Here is a 26,250-nt window from a genome sequence, read left to right as displayed (position 1 = left end):
TTTTTTTTTTATTTTATCATTAAAACAGTACGTCCCGTACTTTACGTCCCATAACTTTTCTGCGTTTACGACTCCGCTGGATTCCTCGGTCGAAAGCGACAGTGGAAAAGAAATCCAATCACGCAGGTGGACGCGGAAGTAGGCGACAGCGAAGAATTTCGAGGAAAACGTGAGATTAAAAGTATAATTCCTTGCTCGCCCAGTATTCGTTGTTAGAAATATTTTATCTGGATAAGAATTCCGTCTATTCTTTGATCGCGACGCGGAAGACAATCGAAAATGGCAGCTTTGCCTTCGGCTGGTGGCAGCCTTACGAGGGGGAGGTGGGGTGTATCGCGGGAATTTCGAAATGTAGCGCAGCGGTGCGTGGCCTGGGGCCCCAGCAGCGTTGTTCCTCGTATTTCGCGTGATCGGCGCGGTGAAATAATCAGCTTGTCGCGACGTCGACGGGCCGCACGGTTCGTTTCGTTTGACGGACGAGAGTAATTTCAGCGTGTCCGGAATCCGCGTATCACGCGCGTATCCGGGCGAGGCAGAAAGAGTGTTCCAGGCACGCAGCCCCGTACAGAGATAACACGGAGAACCTGTCGCCGAGCGTACGTCGAACCCGCTTCTCGTCAATCCTGTGACGCGCTTCTGACGTCGAACTTTCCGGCTCGCGTTCGCGATACACCCGATCGCTGGATGATAATTATCGCGTCGCCTGTGGAGGAAGGGCTGGGGAGAAAAAAAGAAGCAAACGAATCGCCCGAAGCAAATTCCAGCTAATTGGCGATCTTGGGACGCGTTCGGGATAAGAGCTGGCGAACGACGAGACCAACGTCGATAGAGTATCTCGATGACACTGGTTAGGATCGAATATTAATCACAGAAACCCTCGTTATAACGAACGTTCGACGATTCGATCTGTGGATTGTGGGCATTTATCAAATTGTATTGAATTGCTGCAATGTCGAGCAATTCCTTGAACTAAATGACCCTGTCGAAAAACAAAGATCCTACTGTGTGTAAATTGTAGCACATGCAGGCTACTGTCTGTCGAAAATTATTGGGTCGCAATATACGAAAAGTCTGCCCAGAGATGAATTCGCATTTTTGCGATAGTGTAATGAAAAGTATAATACAAACGTGTTATCTCAAAGAATACGGAAGCTAGGAATGTTGCACACACAAAAGTCGAAGTTGAAACGGCTCGATTTAAACTTTGGACGCTCCGATGGACAAAGTTCTCCGCCAAAGAAGAAGGTAGTTTGTCAAGAAGACAGACGTTTCATACGTTGCAACCCATTATGTAGTAGGTTTTTCGTAGCACTCACCAGTTGTTAACTTGAAGGATCGTCAACCCCGTGTCCTGTGCCAGCTGCTTCTTCTGGTCTTCCGAAGGGTACGGATGCTGCAACAGAAAAGGAAACAACTTTAGCAAACTTTCTCCAAGCAACGAAGAAGAAGCTTTGCTGCGCAGAGATTCGATCCGTGATTATTCTATTAACACATTGACTGCCACTAAAATTAATCTTCATGATTAGATGTTAGGACTCTTGAATTTTAACGAGTGTGGATATGCTAGTTTTTGTAAACAATTTGAGGGCTTTGATCTGGCTGTCAATGACTGATATTACTTTTTGTAATCGATAAAAAAATGACGAATTTTGCACTCATATTAATTTAAAAAAATATTTCATATTGACACTGTTACACAACGCAAGTAAATAATAAAAGAAAGCTAGAATTCAAGTTGGATGAAATTTCTATAACCCAGATCGTCGACCACGCGTGGTGGCTAATTGAAGCGTTCGAATTTCGCGCCCAGGCGGCGTCTAACGTTCAAAAATGGCTGTCACGGGGACCGAGAGCACCGCGTCGAATGTCCGACCAGGTCCCACCCGCAATTTCCGGTGGTTATTTACGACGAAGGCCGCTGGAACAGAGAAAGCTGCGCGTTTCGCGTCGCCCCCCTCGGGCGGTCCGTGCTTTTAAACAATTTATCGAGTGATTTATTGCGTAACAGGTAAGTGCACAGAGCGCATAGATGCACGGGGAACTTTTATCTACGCGACGGCAGACGCATTACAGGCGCCTCGTCGTCTGGACGCACCTGTGAAATATTATTTATCGTCGGGCAACAACAAGAATAAAGAGAGAGGAGAAGAAAAAAAAAGCAGCAGACAGCACTAGAGGGAAGGGGGGAGGGCGAAGGACAAAGCGGGGTAAAAAAGCGTTCCTATAGAGAGGGACGAGCGCGTTTTATCGCGCTGTCGCATCGGCGCAGATGCGCTTCTGCGGAGACGACGATCCGTCCTCCGGTGCTCGTATTGGCTTTCACGAAAGGCAGACTTTATGAGGGGCCATCGAAGATATACGAGAGAAAGGTCAGCCGAGGACAGCCCGACGGAGAAACGAGCCACGGATAAGCGGTTTACAAGATAATCTTTCGTTCGCGAATCGTCGAAAGAAATCGACGTGCGCGCGATAACATTGCTAAAACGGCGCCGTTCGGAGCGTTTAACAGCGAGAAAAGTTGCAACCCCGTTTTGCAACTTCGCCGCGGCTCCGTTGTAAATTATTCGCCTACCGTCGTTTTTAACGTCCATTTCCTTTTTTTCCCCCCCCGTCGTACTTTGTGTAAGCTCGTTCTCTTAACAGCGGTCCCCGGCAATAACAACTTTCTGAATTGCAACCGTGCAGGGTAGTTATTCAGGGGAATAAATTTGTTGCCCAGGCGCGGTACACGCTCTTAAAAATAGAGATTAAAGGATTACGTTCCACGGTGCTGTTCTAAAAAAATTTAGATACGCAACTTTGACTATATCGAGTGTTTTTGCGGTACCAACGAGTTTAGTTTGAGATACCAGGTTGCCGAGTTCCTGCGATTCGAGACTGGGAGTTGAACGTTGACTTTAGCGTCGGGAACGGGACGAATCGTAGATTTTGATCGGTCGTTCGCGAAATTCGCCAAACGATAAAATATCGCTGTCGGTAGAAAGTCGCCATTGGCAACGGCTCAAACAGTCCCGCGACCGCGAAACTGGAGCTAGATGCACAAACGATGCACTGCTCTCTGTTATTCAGCATCGGTCTTGCCGCGCGAGTCCATAAATTCGTGTATAAATCTCATCGTTCTTCCAGGGAAGTTACTGGCCGCATTAATTTCGCGCTCGCGCCGCGGCCGCGGGATCTTTCGAGCCCTCCTCCGCGACGATGGGTGCCAAGGTGCGGAAAGACGAACGACACGCGCTCAAACTTACGCACCGTCGAGTGAAAACACGTGTACGGCGCTTCTTTGCCCGACGGTGACGTTAATCTACTTGTTGCGCTTCGCCTAATCGAGCTGCTTCCACGTACGTCAGCCTCGGGAACGCTCGAAATAGACCCCAGATATTAAATTTTAATCCCAGCCGCTGCTGCAAAATCGTAAACACGTGCGTGATATAAGTCACTGAATAGATAGATTGTGCTACAGAACCCCCGAGGATCGACGGATCAAAAATTAAAAGCAATTCGTCCGAGACTACGCCTTGGAGAATGGGGGATGAAAGTTATTTAGGTACAAATTTAATTTCGAAGGCCCCGCGATACTGGCTGACGTTCCTTGTTAGGTTAATTGGAAGTATGTAAGACTTCTCCGATTTCTAACAGAGACGCTGGTTCCGCAATATGGTTGGGACATAAGTCACATTGTGAGTGAAAGGTAAATTGGACGGGGAGTACTTCGGCGTACGATTGGCTCTAGGACAGATTTAAATCGAGCTGATGCAAGAAATTATGGTCGGTAGGTAAAGATGCGCGAAACAGTACGGGAATCGCAGAAATGAAATGAGAAACAGATGGCCGTTGTCCCGGTGTTGTCGGGATGCAATCTTTCTTCGCGTTACGGATGAGAAACGCGCGGACTCCGCGGAACGTTAAAAAGAAATGAAAAATAAACGAAGAAACGAAACACGCGATCCACGGATAATCTCGTTAATTACATTACGAGCTGCGCGAAACGCCGATCCCGCGGGGACGATGCGCATCTTAATTTTGATCTCTTATTAGCTCCCATCGCGATATTAAAGTCACGTAATCGTCGCTGAACGCAACAAATCGCGGACATCACGCGCGGCCTCTCGCGTTCAGGAAGGCACGAAACGTATGCGGAACGCTGATACATATCGTTGAACGAGTTTGTTTGGTACTTAAACAACAAAATTACATACGCATATTTTTAAATCCTGCCACGGTACGATTCCACCGATCCTTATCGTTCCGCCAAGGAAACAAACCACAACAAGAAATTAGGATCGCGTTGCCACTTCGCCGCGCGATAACTGCTTTTGTTAAATATTTTATACAAGTGGATACGCGAGATTTACGAGCCTCGAGCCAGGCTTTATAACGTTATACAGGCCGTGGAATTTAAAACGCGTCTGAATTATTCATTTGCTCTCAGTGATAGATAAAACTACTCCCCGAACGCATCTGGCTCGGTTTCAGGGGTGTCTTAACGGGTGAAACGTAGATCCCCGATTGGTAAAGATTCTGCGAATACTACAAAGTTTCCCCTTTAAGCTTAACTTTCGTTTGTACACCACGTGGATGAATATTCCAAAATATTGAAATTATCCGCGCAGTTTCGCGAGTGAGTTGAGATACGAGAATGGCGGGGTTAAACCGGAAGTTATCGCGCGCCTTCTAGCGGCGGTCGATTAAATCAGCCCTGTTACGCGACCGCCGCGACACGTTCGATAGTAATTCACCTCCCGCGATACTCGTGGCGTTAAATTCGACGGAAAATCGGGCCCAGAACCGATGCCAAGCCCCCGGTTGTACGCGCAGAGGTCTCGAGCGGATCCGGCTGCGCATAAAAGCCCGCGGCTGCACCGCAAGCGGCCGAACCGCATCATATTTTTACATAATTAGCACGTGGCGCTCGTGGTATTACGTTCCCCGTGCCCCAGACGCCCCACCCCCCTCGTGGTACCCCCGTTGGTCGTTACTTTTTGTCGAAGCCTGCGGTATTTTTGGAAACCGCCGTAGCCCGCAGATCCCCTTCGACCCCTCGGCCTGTATATCATGTTTCTTGGAGGCGAGCCACCGGGGTATACGTACACCAGAAGCGTGGCTTCATGTCCTGCCCCACCCCCTTCAGCGCGAAAGCCCATTGTGCGGCCGTGTATACGCGATCCAAGCGATTCTTATCCTAATTAAATCGGCCGAGAGCATTGTCTGGGCGTAGAGTTTCTATCGGATCTCGGCGTGCTACCTACCGGTTTCCCCGTGTAACGTCATATCGAGGGTTGGGCGGGGGCGGAGGGTGGATTTAGACGCGAACGACCACGCGCAAGCCGGACTTGACGGGGATCGATCGTCGATCCGGATCTCCCCGGAGGGCCCCGGTCGTGTCACGCCGCCGGCGACAACAGGTTCGCGACCGAGTTTCAACCAGGGGAACTTTGACGCCCGGAATTTCGGGGTTGATGCCCCATGGATGAAGCGTTCCCTTTTATTAAATCAAATTTCCCGATTCCTCGTACTGGGTAACCGGTTATTTTCAATTGTGTATATGGAAATGTCGAGAGCACTTGCGAGAGTGGTAAAAGTTGAGCGTGGCCCTCTGGTGGCGAGTGCGGGAGGTTCGACGTATCAGAGCGAGAATACACAACTAATATAAGTACGTTTAATCCAATTCTAGAGGATTGGACATTTTCCAACGATGTTTGATCGCGTTTCGCGAGACTGGACGAAGAACAGAAAGGGTGATCCATTTTTCAGCACCGACGGTAGCGTTTCAAGAACGATTGCTTCGGTCGGGCTTAACGTTGATACAGTCTCGACCCTTCTCAACAAGTTTGCAAGTACAAACACCTTCTACAAAATGCTGCACTGGCTCGCATTTCGCCGTGAAATCCAAGTACCCGTCCCCCTTTCGCTCGGTGGAGCTGGCTCGCGCCAGTCTCGTTGGTGTATGCATAAAACAATCAAGATAATTGTTGAAGCTACATGGGGACCGGCTGGCTGACTGCTTTCCACCCTCTTCTGGGATCGAGGTAGCTGCCGGAACGGCAGGCGGAAGTAAAAGGGACAAAGAGAGAAAGAGAGAAGGCAGGAGCTATCCAATTACATTGAAAACAATAGTCTTAAGTGCTCGCGGCGGTCCGTTCTGGGCTGTTCCCCGACCCCGGCCGACCGATGCTTTTCCACGAGGGTCGTCCCCGCCCCCGCCCCTTCGGACCGTCAGTGACGATGCACAAGTTTGACTCGGTAAAAGTATTATCGCGAGAAAGTTGCAGGTAACACTCTGCGAATTGAATGAATCTTGCAGACGTCTCTGCGGGGACCGTCCCTCGATTAAGAAATGAAACGTTCACCCTTGCCCGATGACGCTCACAGGGTGCACGAAATACAAACCTAAAGTAATCGTAAATACCAGTAGAATCATTTTCTCTCTAAAATCGTGGAAGATTAGTATATTGTGAAACGAGTTTCTTCGATAGAAACTCCGATCATTGTATTAAATTACATCTTAGACGACCTTATTAGTCAGAGACTATATTTGGAGCCTTTCGATCGAATATTCAGAAAGATCTTAATAAGAAAATGATTGATCACTCTCTGTAATTATTTCTTTTACCGTAATTAACACGTCCACTGTCCAGGGCCTATATACGGGTCACAACGCTGCGCTATCGAATATGGCGGTGATAATCCGGACAGTGAATAGCTGTTTAAGATCTTTCTCGTTGCTGAGATTGATATAAAGACTCTATTAAAAATAATCAGTTTACAGAATTATTCTAACGATTGGTCCAGCGTCCCTGGTATTCTAGAAACAGCTGCCACCCACATTATCGAAGCATCGTAGGTATCTATTTACGTGAAACGCGAGAAGGTAAATCCCCGATGGAAATCGATTCAGGGCGACCCGCGGTAGAACGAATCGGAATAAAAGAAGCAGACGCGCGGAACCGCCGAGGCGGATGACTCGAGTCAGCGGCCAAACAAGCGATAAAATGAAAACGGCCGATAAAAAGACAATATGAAAACCATTTGGGCACGGCCGTCGGCTGGGGTAGAAACGAGCCAGGCGGAAGCCGGGCTAAGTGTGTAAATGAGTCCGTAGTTTAGCCCGATTGCCTCGAGACGACCCCTTTTCGTGGTACGCTAACCTCACCCACGAGCCGCTACCTTGATAGCGGAGACGTAGCTGAAATAACCGTGGCCCTTTCAGGGAGCAAACTGCTCCCTAAGACGATTCTCGAGACAATGAGATCGCTCGTGACCCAAATTCAAATCACTACAAACTGGCGCGCCGCGAACTATCCTTTCCGAAAGATCATAACTCGTAGGTACCGTACCGTCAATCGTACATTTGACACTATCGGTACAATCTATTTCTATTCACTCTAATAATTATACTATAACTATTTACAATAATCTTAATCTCTAGTTATACACGAAGAATAAATCGTTGATCGCGATTTGTACGCACGACTTGGTTAGAAGTGATTTTTTAAAAATGAACTGTTCGAGATCGAAGTTTGCCACGGTTATTTAAGAGTGATTCGAGTTGGAGGGGGAGTCAAAACTCGGGGAGGATCCGAGTCGACCCCCAAGTGGTGAACACCAGTAGAGACATAAAGTCGTAGATTTAGATAAAAGAGAAAGTTTCTGTAACTTCTTAAAAATAATTTTAAAAACGACGTACTAGTTTATTGCTGGTACGTGCTCCTAAAAGGAATCGGAGTTTTTGTGGACATAGAATAATTTTTCGATCCAGGAATTCCCAATCGTGTCATTTTGAACGTGTCCCGACAAATGGCTGTACCATCCGCGATGAATGAAATTCCAGTTACGTACGATTTCCACGAAACACGGGGCAAAGAAAGCGACCTTCGATGCCCATTAATATTCAATGTAGGCGCATTAGCATCTTGCAATGTTTCAACTTGCAACCTGTTCCGCGCGCGCGCGGTGCCCGGTTTCAGTCAATAAATCATAGGAAAGCCAGGATACGGCGGTGCAAGTCCATTATTAATCGACGTCGATAAGCGTCCGACCGCGCGCGCCCGCGGAATTGCCAAAGTCGTGTTCCGCGCGACGATAACGACACCCCCGCGACGACGACGGGATCCAACACGTGATCGGGCCAATTGCGCACGTAACCCTCGTTACGATTCGACGGGACGATACAGATACCGGTTGTCGCGCTAGGAAGGCGGTCTCGACGCTACCCACGCGACGACGATCCCGCGAGCACGACAATTTGCTGGCCTCGATGCTGCGTCAGGTCGTCGATGTCGAAGGGGCGGTGGTCCCTGTCTCCGGACGAGGACCTCTGTGTTTCCCAGCGCGTCGCTATCGGCGTCCTTCGTCGACTCGTTCCGGGATCCCCTCGATAACCGGGCTCCTCGGTGCCGAATGACACGTCGATGACGACCGCTGCTGACTCCGACTAACGAGCGGGGCGTTTGGGGCGTGGGAGCCGCCAGAGATCGCGCCTCGTCATCGCGCCCCCCTGGTCCCCGCGCCAAACGTGTCCGGGATCCGTACATCAAAAGGTTCATCCCTTTAACAGCCGTTTTTGAATCTTGGGAACCTTCGACTGGTGGGCTCGAGGCGAATTTTATCAGAATGCAAAGAAACTACCAAAACCAAACTTATAACACGTACAGCACAAATATACTGGTGGATAGAAATATATTTCATCAAATAAAAATGTACTATTCCGTCATTTTTTGTATTATTTAAAAAATTACGAAGTACACACCTGCTTCTCTTCATTTTTACTGAAATTTGATTTAAATTCTCTCCTCTTGTCCTTCTTTGAAGGATCTCTATTTTCTCCTCTTCGGTTAGAGACTTACTATGTGGCATGCTTTCAGTTTTAATGTTTTATACTAACAAAATAACTGCAGCAGAGAATGTACAATACGACTAACATTAGTGTCTTATAATTTCTGCAACATTTTGTCTTGCTACGTGTACAAGCTTATACATACGTTTTTAAAGAATAAACTGTCTTATTATTTTGTCCGCCAGCGTAGATGATCACGTAACCTTTTTCAAAAATATTCCATTCGAGGACAGTTCCTTCTGTTTTATCTTAAGTTCTCAGGAGGCGCAAGAACCGACCGATGAAATCGTATTCAAAGGATTTGTCATCGACGGAGTGTGCTTTCCAAGAAACCGGTTGTCTTGACTGACGCGTCCGCAAGAAACGTGACAGTCCGCGACGAAGATACACTTCGCGAACCTCTCCCAGCGACCGCGATCGAGACACTCGGGCGATCGCACGACGGTGAAATTGCCCCGGTCGAGCAATTTGACGGAGGTCGTATCCTGATGGGAAAACGAGGACACGGAAACGGATCCGTGGCGGCCAGAGAAGGAGACAAAATGGGCGACGTCAGCGCGTCAGTCATCCCTAATAACTTCATTCCAACTGTCTCCTTCCATCGGCGGATAGCTATATAAGGCATTTCCATGAGCGGGCATAACTTCGTTACCGCCTCGGGGGTTATTCAATTTCGGCGTTAAAATCCTTTAATGTGCCGTTATTGCAGCCTGAGAGGGAGGCAGGCGGGGGAGAGGACGCGACGAGGTAATGGCTGCCGCACGTCGAAAGGACTTCCACGGGATTTCCTTTAAGAGAAGAGGATCGTCTGCGCCGAGGATTCCGCCGGCTGGGGATATTACGAGCTGTCTGACAATGGAGCTTCCACCTCTCGCAGTCGTGACCTCCGAAACACGCGACTTTCTTTGATCGAAACGTTAAAATCGGGACTAGGCTGCAGCAGCTCGAACAGTATACGAAAATTGATCGGTGACAAGGTCTGGAAATGCAAAGGGTTAAACGTTTTCTACTCACTTAGGCAAGGCCCACTTTAAATGAAAGCATAATTTTTTTAAATTCCACTCTCCGTCTTAGAAAAGATTATTAATGTGTATTAAAAATACTAAAACTTTAGACGTGTACAGTTTCGAAACTATTAGTGTTTTATTAATAATTGAGCCACTGTTAGAAGCGGCAAAGCCTCCCCTTTAAAATGGCTTTTGGTTTTTGTCGATCCGACTTTACGTTTTCGAGATATCGTAATTTATGTAAAAGGTAATTTTAAAAATTCCGCTCTCCGCCTTAGAAAAGGCTGTTAACACGCATTAAAAATACGAAAAACTTTAGATGCGTGCAGTTCCGAAACTACTAGTGTTTTGTTAATTATTAAACCACGGTTGGCAGCGGTGAAGCTTCCCCTTTAAAATGGTTTTTTCTTTTTGTCGATCCGACTTTCCGTTTTCGAGATATCATCGTGTAAAGACAATCGTAATTTTTAAAATTTCGCTACGCCTGACTCTCCGCCTTACGAAAGCCTATTAACGCGTATTAAAAATACTAAAAACTTTAGACGCGTGCAGTTCCGAAACTATTAGTGTTTTATTAATTATTAAACCACTGTTGGCAGCGGTGAAGCTTCCCCTTTAAAATGGTTTTTTGTTTTTGTCGATCGGACTTTTCGTTTTCGAGATATCGTAATTTATGTAAAAGGGTATTTTTCTTAATTCGACTATCTCTGTCTCCGTCTGACGCGTCGCGTCGTGCTTCCTTGTCGCGCGTGAGTCGAGACAGTCACGTGACCAGGAAGACGTAGTATTTCCAAGAATTTACTACGCACTGTCTACTATCTACGCGCGCGGGGGATGAATGAACTCGCGCGAGCGCAACAAAAACGTAAACAAACCCTATCTCCGAAACTAGCCACCGCATCGACTTGAAACTAAAATCGCTATATCTCCGGAACTAATAAAGCTATCGACTCGCACAAACGCTCATTTTAAAGGGCATTTCATCCTCTACCTAATGATCATATCACCTACTATAATTTTTGCTATCTTCTATGTTTATTTTGACATTTACTTTGACGCTACATACCCAAAGAAGTTTCAGCAATTCCTATCGATCATACGACTGATGTAGGATAAAACTGGACTATAAATTCTTTACTTAATTGAAAATTAATTAATTACTATGCCATTTTTTCGTAAATAATTGTTTTCTCTAGAACTAACTACGGTGTCGACTTGAAACAAAATTCGTTTTCAAATGCGTTGTATCTTCTATCCAATGAAAATGAAAAAATTGTTTAACATAAAAGGGAAGAATATCTTACGAATGAAAATGAAAACACAACTTTCTATACATATAATACAAAAATTACGTTGCTTCGTAAGAGTGAAAAAGAAAGACTGGTCATTTGACCGGTCATGATAGGAATGGGTATACATGAAGTGCCGGTAGGTTTAGTGTTAAGCAGAGAGGTGTATCAGGAACAGATCATTGAGTAGGAGTTTTTAATTTTCAGGAAAGCATTAGTTGTTGGTGATAACACCTCGAGAAACGACATTTCATCGTCCAGGAGACGTCCTAACGCTACGCTCCGACGTTCCGAACACGCTGTCAGTTCGACGTCTTCGCGGTTAGCGGCGGCGCTGATTAGAATCAGCTCGGAGACGCATTCTCCGCGCGACGGACTGCGCCCGAACGAAGACGCGCCACGTCCCTTTCGGTGTAATTACGAAGGAAACACAATGGAATGTATGGAGGTATGCCCGAGGACGCGCCTGTAGCTATTCGTGCCAAGCTCGAACGATACGAGATAAGCCAAGCCCAAAGATGGTATGCCGCCGCGATGTCGACTCGCGGTGGAACAGCACGACGACGGGAACCGAGCAAACGCGGAGCCCCGTCTGCCAGATAGATATCGTTGCTGAATTCGCTTCGTCATTGCGCCGGACTCGCATACTCGCGCTCGATAATCAACTATTCCGACCGTCGCATTCTCCTGGACGAACCATCGGAAAAATTCGACGCTCGACTTTGTTTGGATATCGAATGTTAATGCTCCACTAGAGGTTCCTCTCGCGATCAAATTTGCGTTTTATTTCGAGACTCGTGTCCAGGAACTGGCGGCATTAAGCATTCCCGCGCTCGGAATTCGATGATCAAACTAAATCAAACGTTTCTCGGCACATCGGACTGCTTCTTTGCGAATCAAACACTGGGGCCAAGTCGAGTGCTTTCACTGAGGTCACTTTGGGCATGTTGTAACGAATCTCTGGGAATACTGCCAGGCTTTCACTGTTCCATCTATCACGATGATGTATGCGTCCTATTCACCGACTCTAACATTCTATCTAAAACCCGATTATCTAATTAAAGCGTATTCCTTCAAACGAAGGCTCTGTAGTCGCCTAGAAATCCTCATCAGGCTACGGTTCGACCTAGACTAGGAACTCGAGTATCAACCCGAAGCAAACACCATCAAACAAGGTTAAAGCTCCCGGTCAACTCCTGTGGGATGACTTTGGATGTGTCTGAATAAATTTCTAAGAAAATTGTGACCCTTTAGACACCCATCCTCCAACTGCTTAGAACCTAGCTATTCTTTCAAACTCTTTCAAATGAAAAAGTCCTGACACCGTTCCCCTAACATCAGAGAACGTTATCGGGAGGCGCGGAGGGTATCTGCGATGCGACTTAGAAATCGATGCGAATTGGTACGGCGACCTGCAGGGCGTGGTCGAACCGGGTCTCTGTGACACAGCCACCTCAATCACCGTGCGACGCCCAGGCCTGTCATTATCACGCGACCCTGTCTACCATGGGGTCTGCTCGCGCCCAATACACCCGAGGAACACCGAGCGTGTCTGTCCTTCTCGCGTCTGGGGGTGGACCAGCCTCTGTTCCGGGATCTCCCACGATCGGACGTGCGATCCGGCTGATCGTGAACGAGCCCTCGAAGGGTGCGTAAGGAGGACCCGGGAGCGTGGCGACGACGACACACCTACCTCATTGTGTCCTTCGTAACGTTAGGTACGTGGCGGTGGTTCTTCGACGTCGACTCAATCGTCGCCAGGAACCGATGACCGTTGACCCCGGCCACCGACCCGGCTTTGTCTCCCAATTTCATTGATTAGGCCTCGCTCCGCGCCACGAGGATCGTCCGGGGGCCGTATCGGGCTGATTGGACCGTGCTAATGAAACGACTGACGGTCACTCTGGACTAATCTCGCGCTGGGGAGGAACCCGTGGATCCACGCCACTCGCCGCGATTAACTGGCTCGACTAATGGTCACGGGAAACTGACTTTGTTGCACCGTCCATCGAGACGAGTTTCGGTTGGAAAAATTATTTCTTTACCCTTCGATGGTACAGGATTCCACGCAAGGCTGAACAATCGTAGATTTAACATCTTTCAGTAATGCCATCATCCCCATTACTACTATCAGTTCCGAGAAATTGACCAGACGTCTCTATCTTGAATAGACTGCTTCGTAACAATGAATCCTCGGATGAGACTGTTTAATTGTACCTGCATCGTCCAAGTCCCCGAAGAGATATTAACAAATATTCCACTATTTTTCCCAGTCAGCGAACTATGTCGTCCTATAATTTGACCATTTCGAGCCAACACCTTCAGAGACCGAGTCCTGAACAGAGAGCATTTTTCCCCGGCCACGTCAATCGGAACCGAGCTCGTGACTTGTGGGAATCGGGATAATTATAACGTTTCCGTTCAGTTTAGAGCCTGTAAGGGGGATGAGGGGGCGTAATAACGAAACCTCCTCCTCCTGAAAGGGGCCCCCGGGCGGCAATTCCACGCTCATGCTCGCGCCGCTACCCGGCAATCATCCCCAGTCAGTCTTTCAGTCAGTTTCGTTTGCTATTTAATTATCCATTTAAAGCGTGTAATCTTCTGCTACGGGGCACCGATTCTCACTCGTGGCCCGGGTCGCCATTCGGCGGAACGACAGAACGGGGAAACCCTCCTATCCTTAGGGTCGATTCCCACCAGAGGTCCGTACGTCACGAACGAACGTCTATCTCAACGAAAATTTATTCGAACGAAGCAAACGGACGAATAAATATTTAAACCGTGACGCGCGGACCTAATAAATTATAATACTCCGTGTAACAAGTATCGTTAAACCAAGTTACAGACCATTAAGGCCAGGTGTTTTTACGGAAGTTGGCCTTAGCGGGGTAATACCGGCATTACGCCATTACAGGGGGTTGATTTATCGTAATACTTGGCGCAATAAGAGTTCCTGCACTGAATAAATTACCGTATGCTTTATCGTTCGTATTGTTTGCTTTTCGAGATACTCGCGTTTAAGTCGTTTCTCGAATCGACGGGTTCGCGGGGTTGACGATCGAATCTCGAAACGAGGTTGCAATGTTTCCCGACGCGTGGGATCGCGCGTGCGAAACGACCTGCATCGGTGTATCGGTATGGACGAACCAAACGCCTGGAGATAAGGATGGTAAGCAACTCTGTTGCGAAACGGTCGTTTTCTAGGCCACGGCGTACGCGTCGCGTCGCGAGTTTTCGCAAACGTGATTTATTAACGACTCTACCCGGAGCCCCGGTCGCGATTAGAACCGTTTCGATTTGCAAGTATACGGATGGAAAACCGTCCACGCGGGTTGACATCCTCTAGGACGCGTTCCCAAGGACGCAACGACGCTCCTACGGTCGTTTCCGCGGAAAAGAGAAATTATTTCTTTATTTTAAACATCGATTCGAATTAAACATCGGATAATTCGTGACTTTGTTTCGTATCGAGTGTGAACATTCTGTCCACGCTGTAACTCCCGGTGACCTGGATGTCAGTTGGGAAATCGTGTCCCATTCCCTGTACGATTCGTTCGGTACGTTCGGTATAAATAACGGGCGTTAGCGTGGAGGTAAATGTTTCGAGCAATGAGAAAATCTAGAACAATGACCGTAACCACGAATACACAGAGAAGTAATGAGTTATAGAGAGATAAGTTGGCCAGGACTTAATCGAGCTGAACGGAGCCACGTACCAACAAATTTTATTGCCGCGTACGCGACAATATACTTGCGCGGGGGAATAGCGCAGCTTTTCAATTGTTCCAGAAACTGCACCTACCCATTGATAAATATTTGTCTACCGCCGTAGGAATGTCCATCGTGTCAATAAACTTCGTCGAATGACTCCTTCAGGCTGGATTATTAAAAATTTACAATCGAATGCGACGCGGGAACGTATGTTAAGTTGCGCGGAAACGACACCTGACATTTGCATCTACTTATGCTCTCGTGGTCCTTTTAAAGCGCGATAAACCCAGAGACCCGCGTAGAAAGTTCAACGTAACGTAACGATTTCGGTACAATTACCATTTTTAGACGTTTCGTTGATTTAAAAAATTACCGAACGCCTAGTTTTATATTTACAATTCACTTTATAGGCGCGACGAAATAGAAATCCCACGGAAATAAAGAATCGACCGGACAAATAATTACGAGTTTCTGGACAAGCAATTCCACGAGCATGAAGGCGATACTTTCGACGCGCGTATCGCGTGTTTTTCATTTCTCGGGATCATTCTTAACGCCGCGGAGGGAACGGAAAAAAAGAAATAATTGGACTACGACGGAGACGATGCAATGCAGACGGCAACAGGAAGCGTGGGAGTCGGGCATATATAGCCGTCGATGCGGGCAGCGCGGGAATGGCCGTCCTCGTCGTTACCGGTATCGGTAACAAGGATACGGTTCGCGCGGAGGGCCATTTCGTTCGAAGGTTTACTGTCCGGCCGAAGGTTCGACGCAGTGGCGAGATAAAGAGGGAAGAAGATTAGAATCGACGTGGATCGCGAGCGTTCCTCCTCTAACTCGACGTCCGGCACGACGCAAATGCTACGCTGAGATCGTAATTTAGATGATTATACGATACCTCTGGTATTTACACCGTACGAGAGCCGACGAAAAAATGGCAGAAATTACGGGCGAACAGGACAAAGTCAGGGACCAACACAATTCGGGTCCGTCTAGTTAAACAAATTTACCAAACTACGAACAAACTAAGAATTTCAACATCTTTAATTTCTGCAAAAAGAACTGTTGCAGATATCGAGTTGATTTTTGCACCAACTATAGACAGACTAATATTCTACATCAGTGCAAAATTTCAAGAAAATCGGTCTACGGGTTCCCGAGATATCGCGTCAACAAAACTGGAAAACGCGCGTGCCCCAAACAACATTCAACACCTGTTTTCTAGACAACGGAGCCCCGTACTGTGAAATCTTATTCCACGTTTTCGACTCATTTTTGAACGTAGAATCACCCGCATTCGATTTCACTCCTCACTGCGAGACATTTTGCCACGATGCATGGCGTAAAACTGAGATTTCGTGCTAACAAGGGGCAGTTTTGGTACGAAAGCGTTCCTCGGAGAAAACAGACGATGACGAACACGAGGCATCACGCGCCCCTGCTGTCGTTCGTCGCAGGCAATGCATAGATTCCGGAAAAACACGTTCCCGGTCGTTCCCGCCCCTCCCTCAATCCCGTCGTAGTATAAACGAAATAGCTGTTAGGTGATATTGGGATACGGCGTGTTGCGGGGGCATCGATATATATTTCCGGCGTTCCCCGGGTCTCCTAAACGCGTAGCTTGGATGCTCCTCGCTGTCTAGGACGAAATCGCGCGGCGGGACGAAGGGTGGGAACCCTTCCCGCGTTTAGTGTCAATTTATTCGGGATTCCCGAGATTCCCGAGGCTTTGCCTCGGCGCGATCAGCCCCGCCCGTTTGCATAATATTGTATTTATTTCGTCTTGTAACCTCGTGCAGGGCGTACAACCCCTTTTCGCAGCCCTTCGTGCCGCCGTTAGGGTGACTTCGTTTAGTCGTCGGGTTTCGTGCGAATGGCGTCGTATACGCGAGCCCCGGAATGGGCTATACCGGGTTACATGGAGATCCACGAACCTGGGGCCCCGGCTCGCCGCTTCTTTTTGCCTCTACGACCCCCGAACCCCCTCCCTTTTTATTAGCTCGTGTTCGTCGAAGCGATTCGGCGCGTGATCCCGTCGGATTTCCTTTCGACTACGGTTCCTCGACTTCCTACGAAGGTCCTCGAGAGAATCTAGAAACGTGGGACCATTTTGTTTTTAATGGGGTAATTTTTAATGGACACTCGAATGCTTTATTTTGGGACTATAGCTTGTCAAATATTTTCTAAAAATTGTGCATCAAGATATTCCTTGCGACTACGGTTCCTCGACTTCCTTCGAAGGTTCTCGAGAGGATCTAGAAACCGTGGACTATTTTGTTTTTAAAGAAATAATTTTTAATGGACACTTGACTGCTTTATCTTGAGACTACAGTTTGTCAAATATTTTCTGAAAGTTGTGAGTCAGGATATTCCCCTGCTCGGTGAATAGGAGTCGTGCTTGCTATGCAGAAACAATGGCGGAGCCCGGGAGACACCCACAACACGAACCCATGACGAACGTCCAGTCGATCCGGGGCAGACAGGTCGAATAGAACTACAATACGCTTCTATATTAAAGATTGCAAGGACAGATACGTAATTTTTCCCTTTCCCGGGTCGACAGCTGAACGACAATCGACGTCGTGCGAGTAATTTTTCTTTTCCGCGGGGCGAAGTCGACTCCACGATCCCGATGACGTAGCGGAACGTTGAAAACGTACTTGAGAAAACACCTACCTGACAATGTTAATGTTGCCGGCCACGACAGCGGCCCGGAATTATTGAAGCCGAGGTAACAGCGCGGCTCCAGCGATAAAGAATGACAGGAGGCGGCTGTTATCGCTCGTTCCTTTCATGAATAAGCACGCAAACATTCGTATCCATCGCGAGGAGCGGCCGCGCTCGATAAGCCGAATCGCTAAAGTCGGACGGCCCGTTATCAGCCGTATCGCGAGCGTGCCGTATTAATTTGAATATTTAGCAGCGCGCCGTTTCATAGAGGTTGCACGGTCGAACAATTCTTTTTGTTTCTTTTTTCCCCTTTCTTCTTCCCCTTTTTCACCCTCCCGTCTTAATTCCTGCTACCGTCGTTTCCTTTCTACTCGCCAAACGCCGCCGTAACGTCTCTATCGGGCGACAGTGACCAATCGTATCACAGGATAACAGTACAAAAGAAATATCAAAGAAGCAAAGTGTCCAACAGATTCTCAATTTCTAATATTTCAATCGACAATTATATTCGATTCGATTCAATTATCGCATATCTTTCGAAAACTTACAGAAACGAAACTCCAGCGACTCCAGAGGGTTCATTTAACTCGAATCGAGTATTTTACACCACGCGTTCCGTGTTTTGGCTTCGTGTCTTGTAAAAAGCGTTCCGCAGACGCGCGATATTTATCACCGTGAAACGGAGCGAGCTTTAAAAATGCACGCCGTCACGAAAGAGACAACGAATTTCGGAGGGAGACAGAGGAATTTGTTCCTATTTGTTTGAAAGCGTTATGCAGCTGTCAATGGGACGGCGTGGCCGCGTATGTTCGCCCGGAACGAGCGGTCAACACTTTTCTCCGCGCGCATCACGATCTGTTCCAACCGATCGCGTCAATCACTCAAACTCTTCGACGCGCGGGTTATCGATGCACCGACGCCCCCGCGACGCGCAGCGCGCGCTATCTGCCAGCGTCGTTTCGATCCGTGAGCGACGTCCTCATTATGAATATTGTATTTTATGATCGCGCTTGCTCGTTCGCGAACCCAATGCAACGAGACGAAGAAGCCTTTCCTCGACTATCTGTTGATGATTCTTAAAATGGAGGCGAAATTCAACGCTAAGATATTAATTCACGATTACCCTCGGTCGAAAGGGATAGGAAGATTCAATAATATTTAGAAAAAAGAAAAGAAAGCGAGGAGCAAGTTCAGCGTCTCCGGACTCGCGAAACCAGCACTCAATATTGACGAGCTGTTTCTTTGGTTAAACGCTAGTTTTTTGGCGTGTTGGATCTCCGTCAACGGGGACGAATGGCAACTTCCGGCCGTGTTGCGGGGCAGTCACGAAGTTACACGAGCCCCGGAGGATTGATCCATCGGAGCAGGTACGAAGCGTGCACCTGTGCTGCGAGCGGCCGACGGTGGATGCAACGCCAGCCAACACGGACAGGTGACTGTCAGTGCTCCGAGCGACGCCTCGAGATCTTCATAGAGCCGGTGCTCCTCGCGCGGGAACAACGAAAATTCCCTGTCAATGGGAATTAAACGCTGACGCGCGTAGCTGTTGCCCGGCCCCCCGGGCGTTGCAATCGAATTAATGAAAAATTGCGACGTCCATGGGAGCGGCGATGATCGTTCGACGGGGGCTGCGTCGAAAGGCATCCCCGTTCCCGTGGAAATTCGACGCGCGAAATTTCGCGAATCATCGCGGGAACGCGTAATAATAAATCCCAATTTCTCCGGGGCGTGATCGACGACTTCGAAACGAAGACATTGTCGCGGGAGAAAATGCGATATTATTCATCCAGGAGACTTTATGTACCGCCGTTTTCAATAGAACGATCCATCGTTCGGAAATTGAAGTTAACACTGCGGAGAGCACAATGAAACGCGGGGAAAGTTTGTCGAGAGCATAGTCGAGCAATAGCTTAGAAAATAAATTGCAATTTTGCGTCTTATAATACATGGAAGTCTATGAATTTTTGCTAGTAAATTGTACGAACAATCTTGGTGTATTATCACCATGTTTCAGAACCTATTCTAGTTCTCGTGTATTTTACACATATTCCACGGGGCTTCGAAACTGACTAACGGTGAAGAAAATTGCAATACAAAGTCTTTTTCCGTGTTTTGCATTTTCTTAAACTGAATAGAAAGAAGAAGCAACGAACGCAGGCGATCGGAAGTGTTAAGAATAAAAGTATAATGCTCGAGAACCAATAAGATTGAGTCACCAACGGTCCCGGGATCCTTCGATAATCGCGAAACGACCAGGGGACGATATTACCGCAATATCGACGATAGCGAACGATCGACCGTGCAATAATTTAAAGTGTAACAGCCCGGCGATGATAATCGCGGACGAATTAAAATATTCAAGGAACGACGCGTGACGCGGGTTCGCGCGAGACCGACGGGGACGTTTGTAACGCGGAAAATTAAACGTCCTCGACGACGCGCGTAGCGCCGCGTATAAAAACGACAGTCCATTCGATTTTACGAACTGGCCGAGCCGGGCGCGTTGCACGACCGGCTGCACGAACGTCCCGTTGCGTCCGGTCATTTCCATCGCGGTAATCGCGCGTTTATCGGCATTCCGAGTCGCGGACAGCTCGACGAACTTTCGCGGAAACGAATAAAATTTTATCGCGACCGCGAGAACCCGCTGCGATCCAACGTAACGCGAGAAGTTGCCTCGTGGGCGACTACCAGAGACAGCGGTACCGAGATTGGGCGCCTATAGTTGCTACGACACCGATCTACGACGCATCGAGCTACTCTCAGTATAGTAGAATCGCGATTATTGCGCGAAACTTCTTGGGGGGTCCGTTGCTCGGTCATCTCGGTTACTCTGGCCCGATTTCTTGCAATTCTATTGTACGAAATGGAGGGATAGACTAGTAAGAATATTATGCCACCTTCGTTGCTTACAGAGGTAATAAATGCACTTGTAACTTGCATTTAAATTTCACAAAATATTCGGTATTTTTGTATTTATTCTGGTTAAAGTTCAAGAGGTTCAAACTCAGAACGACCAGTGTGCATATTTTTCTCAAATTATGGAAGATACTTTTTTTGTATGCAGGGTATTCAACCACAGAGGCTCACGTCTTATTTTGCCTCTAAAACCTCCCATTAAAATTTTTCTCAAAGGTGGCCGAACACCCTGCATATTAATTGGACGACTCTTTCGAGAATGAGACACCTTTAATGACAGTCCATCCTCGAGGGAAGGAAGAAAACGACCAGTGGATGCAGCCCCCAGGAAACGGTAAATTTGATCGAAAGGATGGCGACGAGGTTGCAATTTCGCGAAAGATACGTTTCCAGGATACGCGAACGTTCGTGGTCAGCGACACCGTATCGTCGAGGATCGCGTATTCTCCGGTAACTGCAGGCGATATCCGTACGAAAGCGGCAGGTCGGTGTCCGCGTCGTCCAAGCGGATGACTTAATTACACGCGATCCATAATTCAAACGTCCTTAGCGCGAGATGCGCTCGCGAGTAATGATTATCGTCGTCCAAACGGCTGACGCGCGGACGCTGCGTTCGGGATCGATCGATCATCTTGTCTCGCCCGGCGAACGCGCGAATAATTACTGAAAACAAACCAAGACGCGAGGAACGAGGCGTTCGATTATTCTAGCTCGTTTTGGTTCCGGAGAAAAGAGGCAATCTCGTTGAGACGTGGCTTCCTGTTGCACGGTGAGCTTGATCCGTACGGGGCATCGATTTGTTTCGACTCGTGTCCATCAAAACGCTTTGACGTATTATGGGAAAGGCTCGCGAATCAAGATATTTAAGAAATCACTTTCTATTTTATTCTGAGTTTGGATCTCAGAATTGCGTAAATAGAATGAGCAATCATGCAAATTTTGTACACACTAAAACTGATATAATTGAACGATCATTAAATTGTTTATCAAGAATTTTATAAGCGATAATGTTTGATTAAAATCCATATTTGTAGGTCCTTACATATTACATCTTTTCTAATAAAGGGTTTATTCCCGTTAATAAACGAATAATAATAATGATTTACTCGACGAAAATTCCAGGTGATCGGTAAGCTTCAACTATGTACTGTGCGTTCTTAAGAAGTTGGCTAGCGAGACAGTAGAGGAGCACTTTGCTTGCACCATTACGAATAAAGACTAAATATTCTACCCTTAAATATTGTTGTTTAATTGAATCATTCAACCCATGTAATCAGCCCTGTAATTCCAATAATATTCAAACACTACAATTACAGAAGAACGACGATCGAACACAGCAAATTCCTCACACGATGCGTTAACTTTATCCTCGAATTAGCCAAACAACGAAGGTCCAGTTTCGCGATCGTCGATACCGGTGTATCGCGATCCACCGTGGCGAGAGGGTGGGGAGGAACAAAGGGTAGGTAGAGAAGGAGGGGGGCGAGCCGCAAAAGGAAGTCGATTATTTCGAGCCGCGGCTCGATGTTCCGGTCAATTAAGTTTGCGAAATTTCGCCCCGTGCATCGGTCGCGTGATCCGTCGCGGTCGGACGGACGGCCAGCGGATCCTGGGCCCGTCATCGTGGGCGACTGGCCTGGCAAAAAACCGCCCCGTTGACGGCGTCATTATCGTTATTTAATATCCCGGTCATTAGCGCGTCCCGTCGTGCCACTCGGGAGTGTTGTTTATGTACTCATCCAGGCTTTCAGGCCGCGCCGCAACGTCGCGGGGAGATCGGTTTTTGCGCCCCAGCGACGCTCCAGCGAGCTTTGAAGTCTCTCTTTCGATTCGCTGGCGGATACGGGTCGAGCTTTTGCGCCGATTAAGCATCGCGGCGCGATACACCGCGGTTACGATGGTTTAATTATCGTCCTCTGGAATCGGAGGGGATGGTTTCAACGAGGACGCCGGAGGTTGTATATCGAGCACCGGTATGTCGACCACGGGTATCGTTAGCGCGGGAAGAAGCGATCGAGGACCGAGAAGAAATCGATGGGGGGGACGGTGGGCGTCGGATACGTGCGATTTAAGGAAGCAAAAACCGATAGGGGGGTTGGAAGAAACGATCGCTTCGCTCTCGTAACGAGCGGAGGAGCCGCGATGGGAAACGGAATCGTTACGTCGCGTATCGTTTGGCGAATGGAAGGAATCCGACGGGGCACGTTTCGGTCGCCATGATGTCATTGTTTGCGATCGCCGTATGCGTGGAAGATAGGAACGCTGTCGAGAAATCTTTATTTTTTTTTTTTTACGTTCTCTGTTCTGTTTTTTGACAACTGCCCAACGAAAGGGGGTTGCAAACATGGAAAACAGCTGTGATTATACAGTGTCTGAATCGTCGAGTTTAAAATCAATAAATTTAAATGAAATTAAATATCTCGTCCTTACATTTGCTCTGGTACGAACAGTATAACTCGAGCACACCACCGCCCCCGCGGTTTTTCGTCGCCAGTATCGAATCATTGCTACTTCGATGACCCGACGGGTTGCGGTGTCAGCTGCGGTCGCCGCGTCCACGGATTTATGCGTGCGAATTCTGCGCCAGGGGTAATTGAGAGTCATTATGTGTTTTATTTCCACCCTCCGCGCCCGATCCGTGCAATTATTCTTTCGGCGAATAACCGCGAGTAAAAAGTTCGCGAAACGACTCGGCGAGGAAGACACTAGGAGTCAGGTGACCACGGATTGGCGGCTAGTCATCGTTATGCGAAGCCCCGGTTCGATAATCCGCTGTTTTATGGCTGCTGTGACGTCACGCGTAATGCATGAATTTCCACCATCCCGCTTAATGCGACTGCACGCGCGTCCGACGGAGTCGAGCTAATTTTATTTACGAACGAGTTAGAATTTTCACGCGTTCCAGTCGGCCAATGACGCTTTCTGAATGAAATAAATCTCTTTTAATCCTTTAACGTACGATTTAATGTAATTTTTCAAACGTATACTATATAATTTTATTTAAATTTATTCGTGCAAGGAATGACCACGGAAAAATATGAATTTATTTTACGAATATGATTCTGTAAAATTAACATCAGGAACTTGTAACGAGTCAGACTCGTCGTTGCATGGCAAAGGGTTAAAAAACAGGAATCGAATAGTTAACACATTTAGGACAAGCGTGTGTTTCTCTAGTAAAATTCTAATATTATCCACATATAACTCCCGAAAATTTCAACGAAATATATTAATTAGAAAAATACTTGTCACATTTTTAGTACACACTAAAGACACTATAACTTTATTGTCGTAAATGTGTTAAAATTCAGAATGGCCACTAAACTAAAGGATCACGTTTCCATTCTTTACCGAATTATATTGTAACAAGGTATAAATTGCCTAATTCCAGAGTCCGTCTATGAAAAGCAACGATGGTCGACCAATTCGTTAAAATTCATCGTCCCTCCAACCACCCATAATGCGTCCCGTCTGTCCTCCCTTACACCACTCAGCTCTTTCTCTCTTTCGCTCGTTCTTTCATTTTTTATCGGTCCGGTTATTGACAGATGATGCTTTTCCCCGATCGCGATACACGTTCCCGGACCTCTCAGCGGTTTACCGCGCCGGCGGTCATAAACACCGACAATGCACCTCTTAAAATGGCCTCGCGCGGTCCCTCGAGGTATTTAGAAGCCGATAATTGCGAATATTTTGGGGGGAGGAAAAATCTACGAACCTCCTTCTTTCTCCGGACCCAGAAATATCAACGTTTTCAGCACTGCGCGAAATCGTAAAGTATTAATTGTAAAAGGGCGAACGGCGAGCTTTGATTTCGTCGAAGCGAAGCCCACACCGAGCCCCACCAATATGGCTGGTTATGCAAACAAGACGGACGCAAGGTAGACAGAATCGCGCGGAGTCGCGTTACCATTATTTATCTCCCTGCGGGGCCGGAAAGAAGGGTATCCACCTAACACGTATCCTCCGGCCAACAAAGACCCCCACGCAGAAATTTGCATGGCTCCGCAGACGTTTTACGCGCGTACCTACACCACCGGTGGGAGCCTAGCGTCTCGGGTTGATGAAGATCGGATTTGAGTCGCGTAACTTACGACTCGCCATCGCGCCGTGAGAACAACGGTCCCGGGGAAAACCACCAAGAACGATGTTGAAGACGCACTACACGGTGGAAAACGCATTTCCCAAAACATGGTCGAAACGTAAACCACAAGAAAATCAATGGAAAAATACTGTTTAATCCGCGATTGAGGCGTGCTAAGACTACTTCGAAGGACCACCCTTTTCAGGGACGAAACAAGTCCCTGTTTAAAATATATATGATATAAGATGTAACGAATCTCTAGCAAATCAAAAACGATTCTGAGAAACGTTGTTCATCCCTTTCCAAATACCGTGTATCCTTTTTAAAATTCAGAAACGTGGGCTGGAATGTTTAATTTCATTGTGGGTCTTGGGTTTGCTTCGAAGGCTCTGTAATTACAGATTTCGACCACATTTAGAAGATTTTGTCCGACTTTGTGCCAGTCACTTTCCGAACGTCTAAGCGGTTCTCGTTGGGAGGAGCCGATGAGAGGACTGGCTTCAGGAAATGACGGGGAAACGATCGTAAATTGCGTTTTGACGGGTTGTAAATTTCGCGGCGGCACCGGGCTGTTTAATGCGTTCGAAGAACAGGAATTATTGGCGGCGTAAAGTAAAGCATTTTACGCGGATAATTAAAAACAGCGCGAACCGTTCGGGATAACGTTTTCTCCTTTCTTTCGACGGTTTTGCTGCCGGGTGTGATTTTAATTATCTCAGAGGGGGATATATATTACGATCGTCTAGGAAGATAATTTTAATAAATGCTCGAAACGTTTGCGTAACGAAAAATTGAACGACCGTTTTTGGAATAAAATTTTCGAATGCTGCTGTATTTTCTAGACCGTCGCCTTGTCGCGCTTAAAACCGTTTCGAGCTTCGTAGGGTGCGATTGCACGGTGGCTAGTAATTCAATCGAGCCACGGAACAAGGACTTCTGTCTGTAATCTAAGATACTCTGCCCCGTCTGCCTCGATTTATAGACGTGCAGCTGGAGATAAAGAATTTCCTGGGGAGCAGGTGTTCGTTCAGAAAACGTTTACATAGGCTTCCGATGCCGTCGGGGAGAAAGTGTCGCTTGTCTCCTAATTAACAACCCCCGAGAATGTTAAATCGTTGCGCGAGTTTTTCAGTGTTCCATTTAACTCGCTAAAAACGAAATTAAATACCTCAAACACGCTCAAATGTATTTAGAGTAGAACGATTGCTCGAATCAAATGAAACATTCATCGAGGCTTTTTGTTTAAACGCGACGCAAGGAAAATTCATACAGACCTCTGCCTGTCAATTTTAATCGAAGAGAACATAACGAATACATTTATTTTAACGCTCCAGATAACCAATCAACAATTGAAATCTTTGACGATTATGGAAGCTGACGTTAAACGAGTTTTTTCTTAAACAAACTGCCCGGTTTCTATGAAACATCGATAAATTCATCCGGCGACAGGAAAAAATGCAGTCGAACTGTGGTCGCGCTGCAATACTGTATTTCTCTAATACGATTTACATAAACAAAAATCCGCAGAGGCTTGCAAAACTGCCCGATATATTAATCATGCGTGACAAAACAGAATGGATAGTCTGTTATATCGAATATGAATTATTAACACTTGGTCAGAAGGTGATACAGAAGAATTCATCGATCATGCGCGGATTAGATGTTTCACTCTAGAGTACGTCGCTCTAAGTATCTATCACCTGACATAGTTAGTCGCGTTCCTACGCGTAAATCGTA

At 47.2% G+C, this 26,250-nt stretch overlaps 1 protein-coding gene across 6 annotated transcripts in view; it reads right to left on the bottom strand.

Annotated features, from left to right (window-relative positions):
- The window catches only part of Hth (Meis homeobox homothorax), a 526,461-nt gene that overhangs the window by 116,663 nt on the left and 383,548 nt on the right, over positions 1-26,250 (bottom strand). For all 6 annotated transcript variants that reach the window (XM_076782345.1, XM_076782344.1, XM_076782343.1 and 3 more), the window contains one exon: positions 1,317-1,393. In XM_076782345.1, coding sequence (XP_076638460.1) covers positions 1,317-1,393 — 77 coding nt within the window. The remainder of the gene's footprint in view (positions 1-1,316; positions 1,394-26,250) is intronic.

Source organism: Colletes latitarsis, chromosome 14 (assembly GCF_051014445.1).
Source record: "Colletes latitarsis isolate SP2378_abdomen chromosome 14, iyColLati1, whole genome shotgun sequence".
NCBI classification, from domain to species: domain Eukaryota; kingdom Metazoa; phylum Arthropoda; class Insecta; order Hymenoptera; family Colletidae; genus Colletes; species Colletes latitarsis.
The sequence above is the reverse complement of the archived record's forward strand: the minus strand, read 5'-3'. Positions and strand labels throughout refer to the sequence as shown.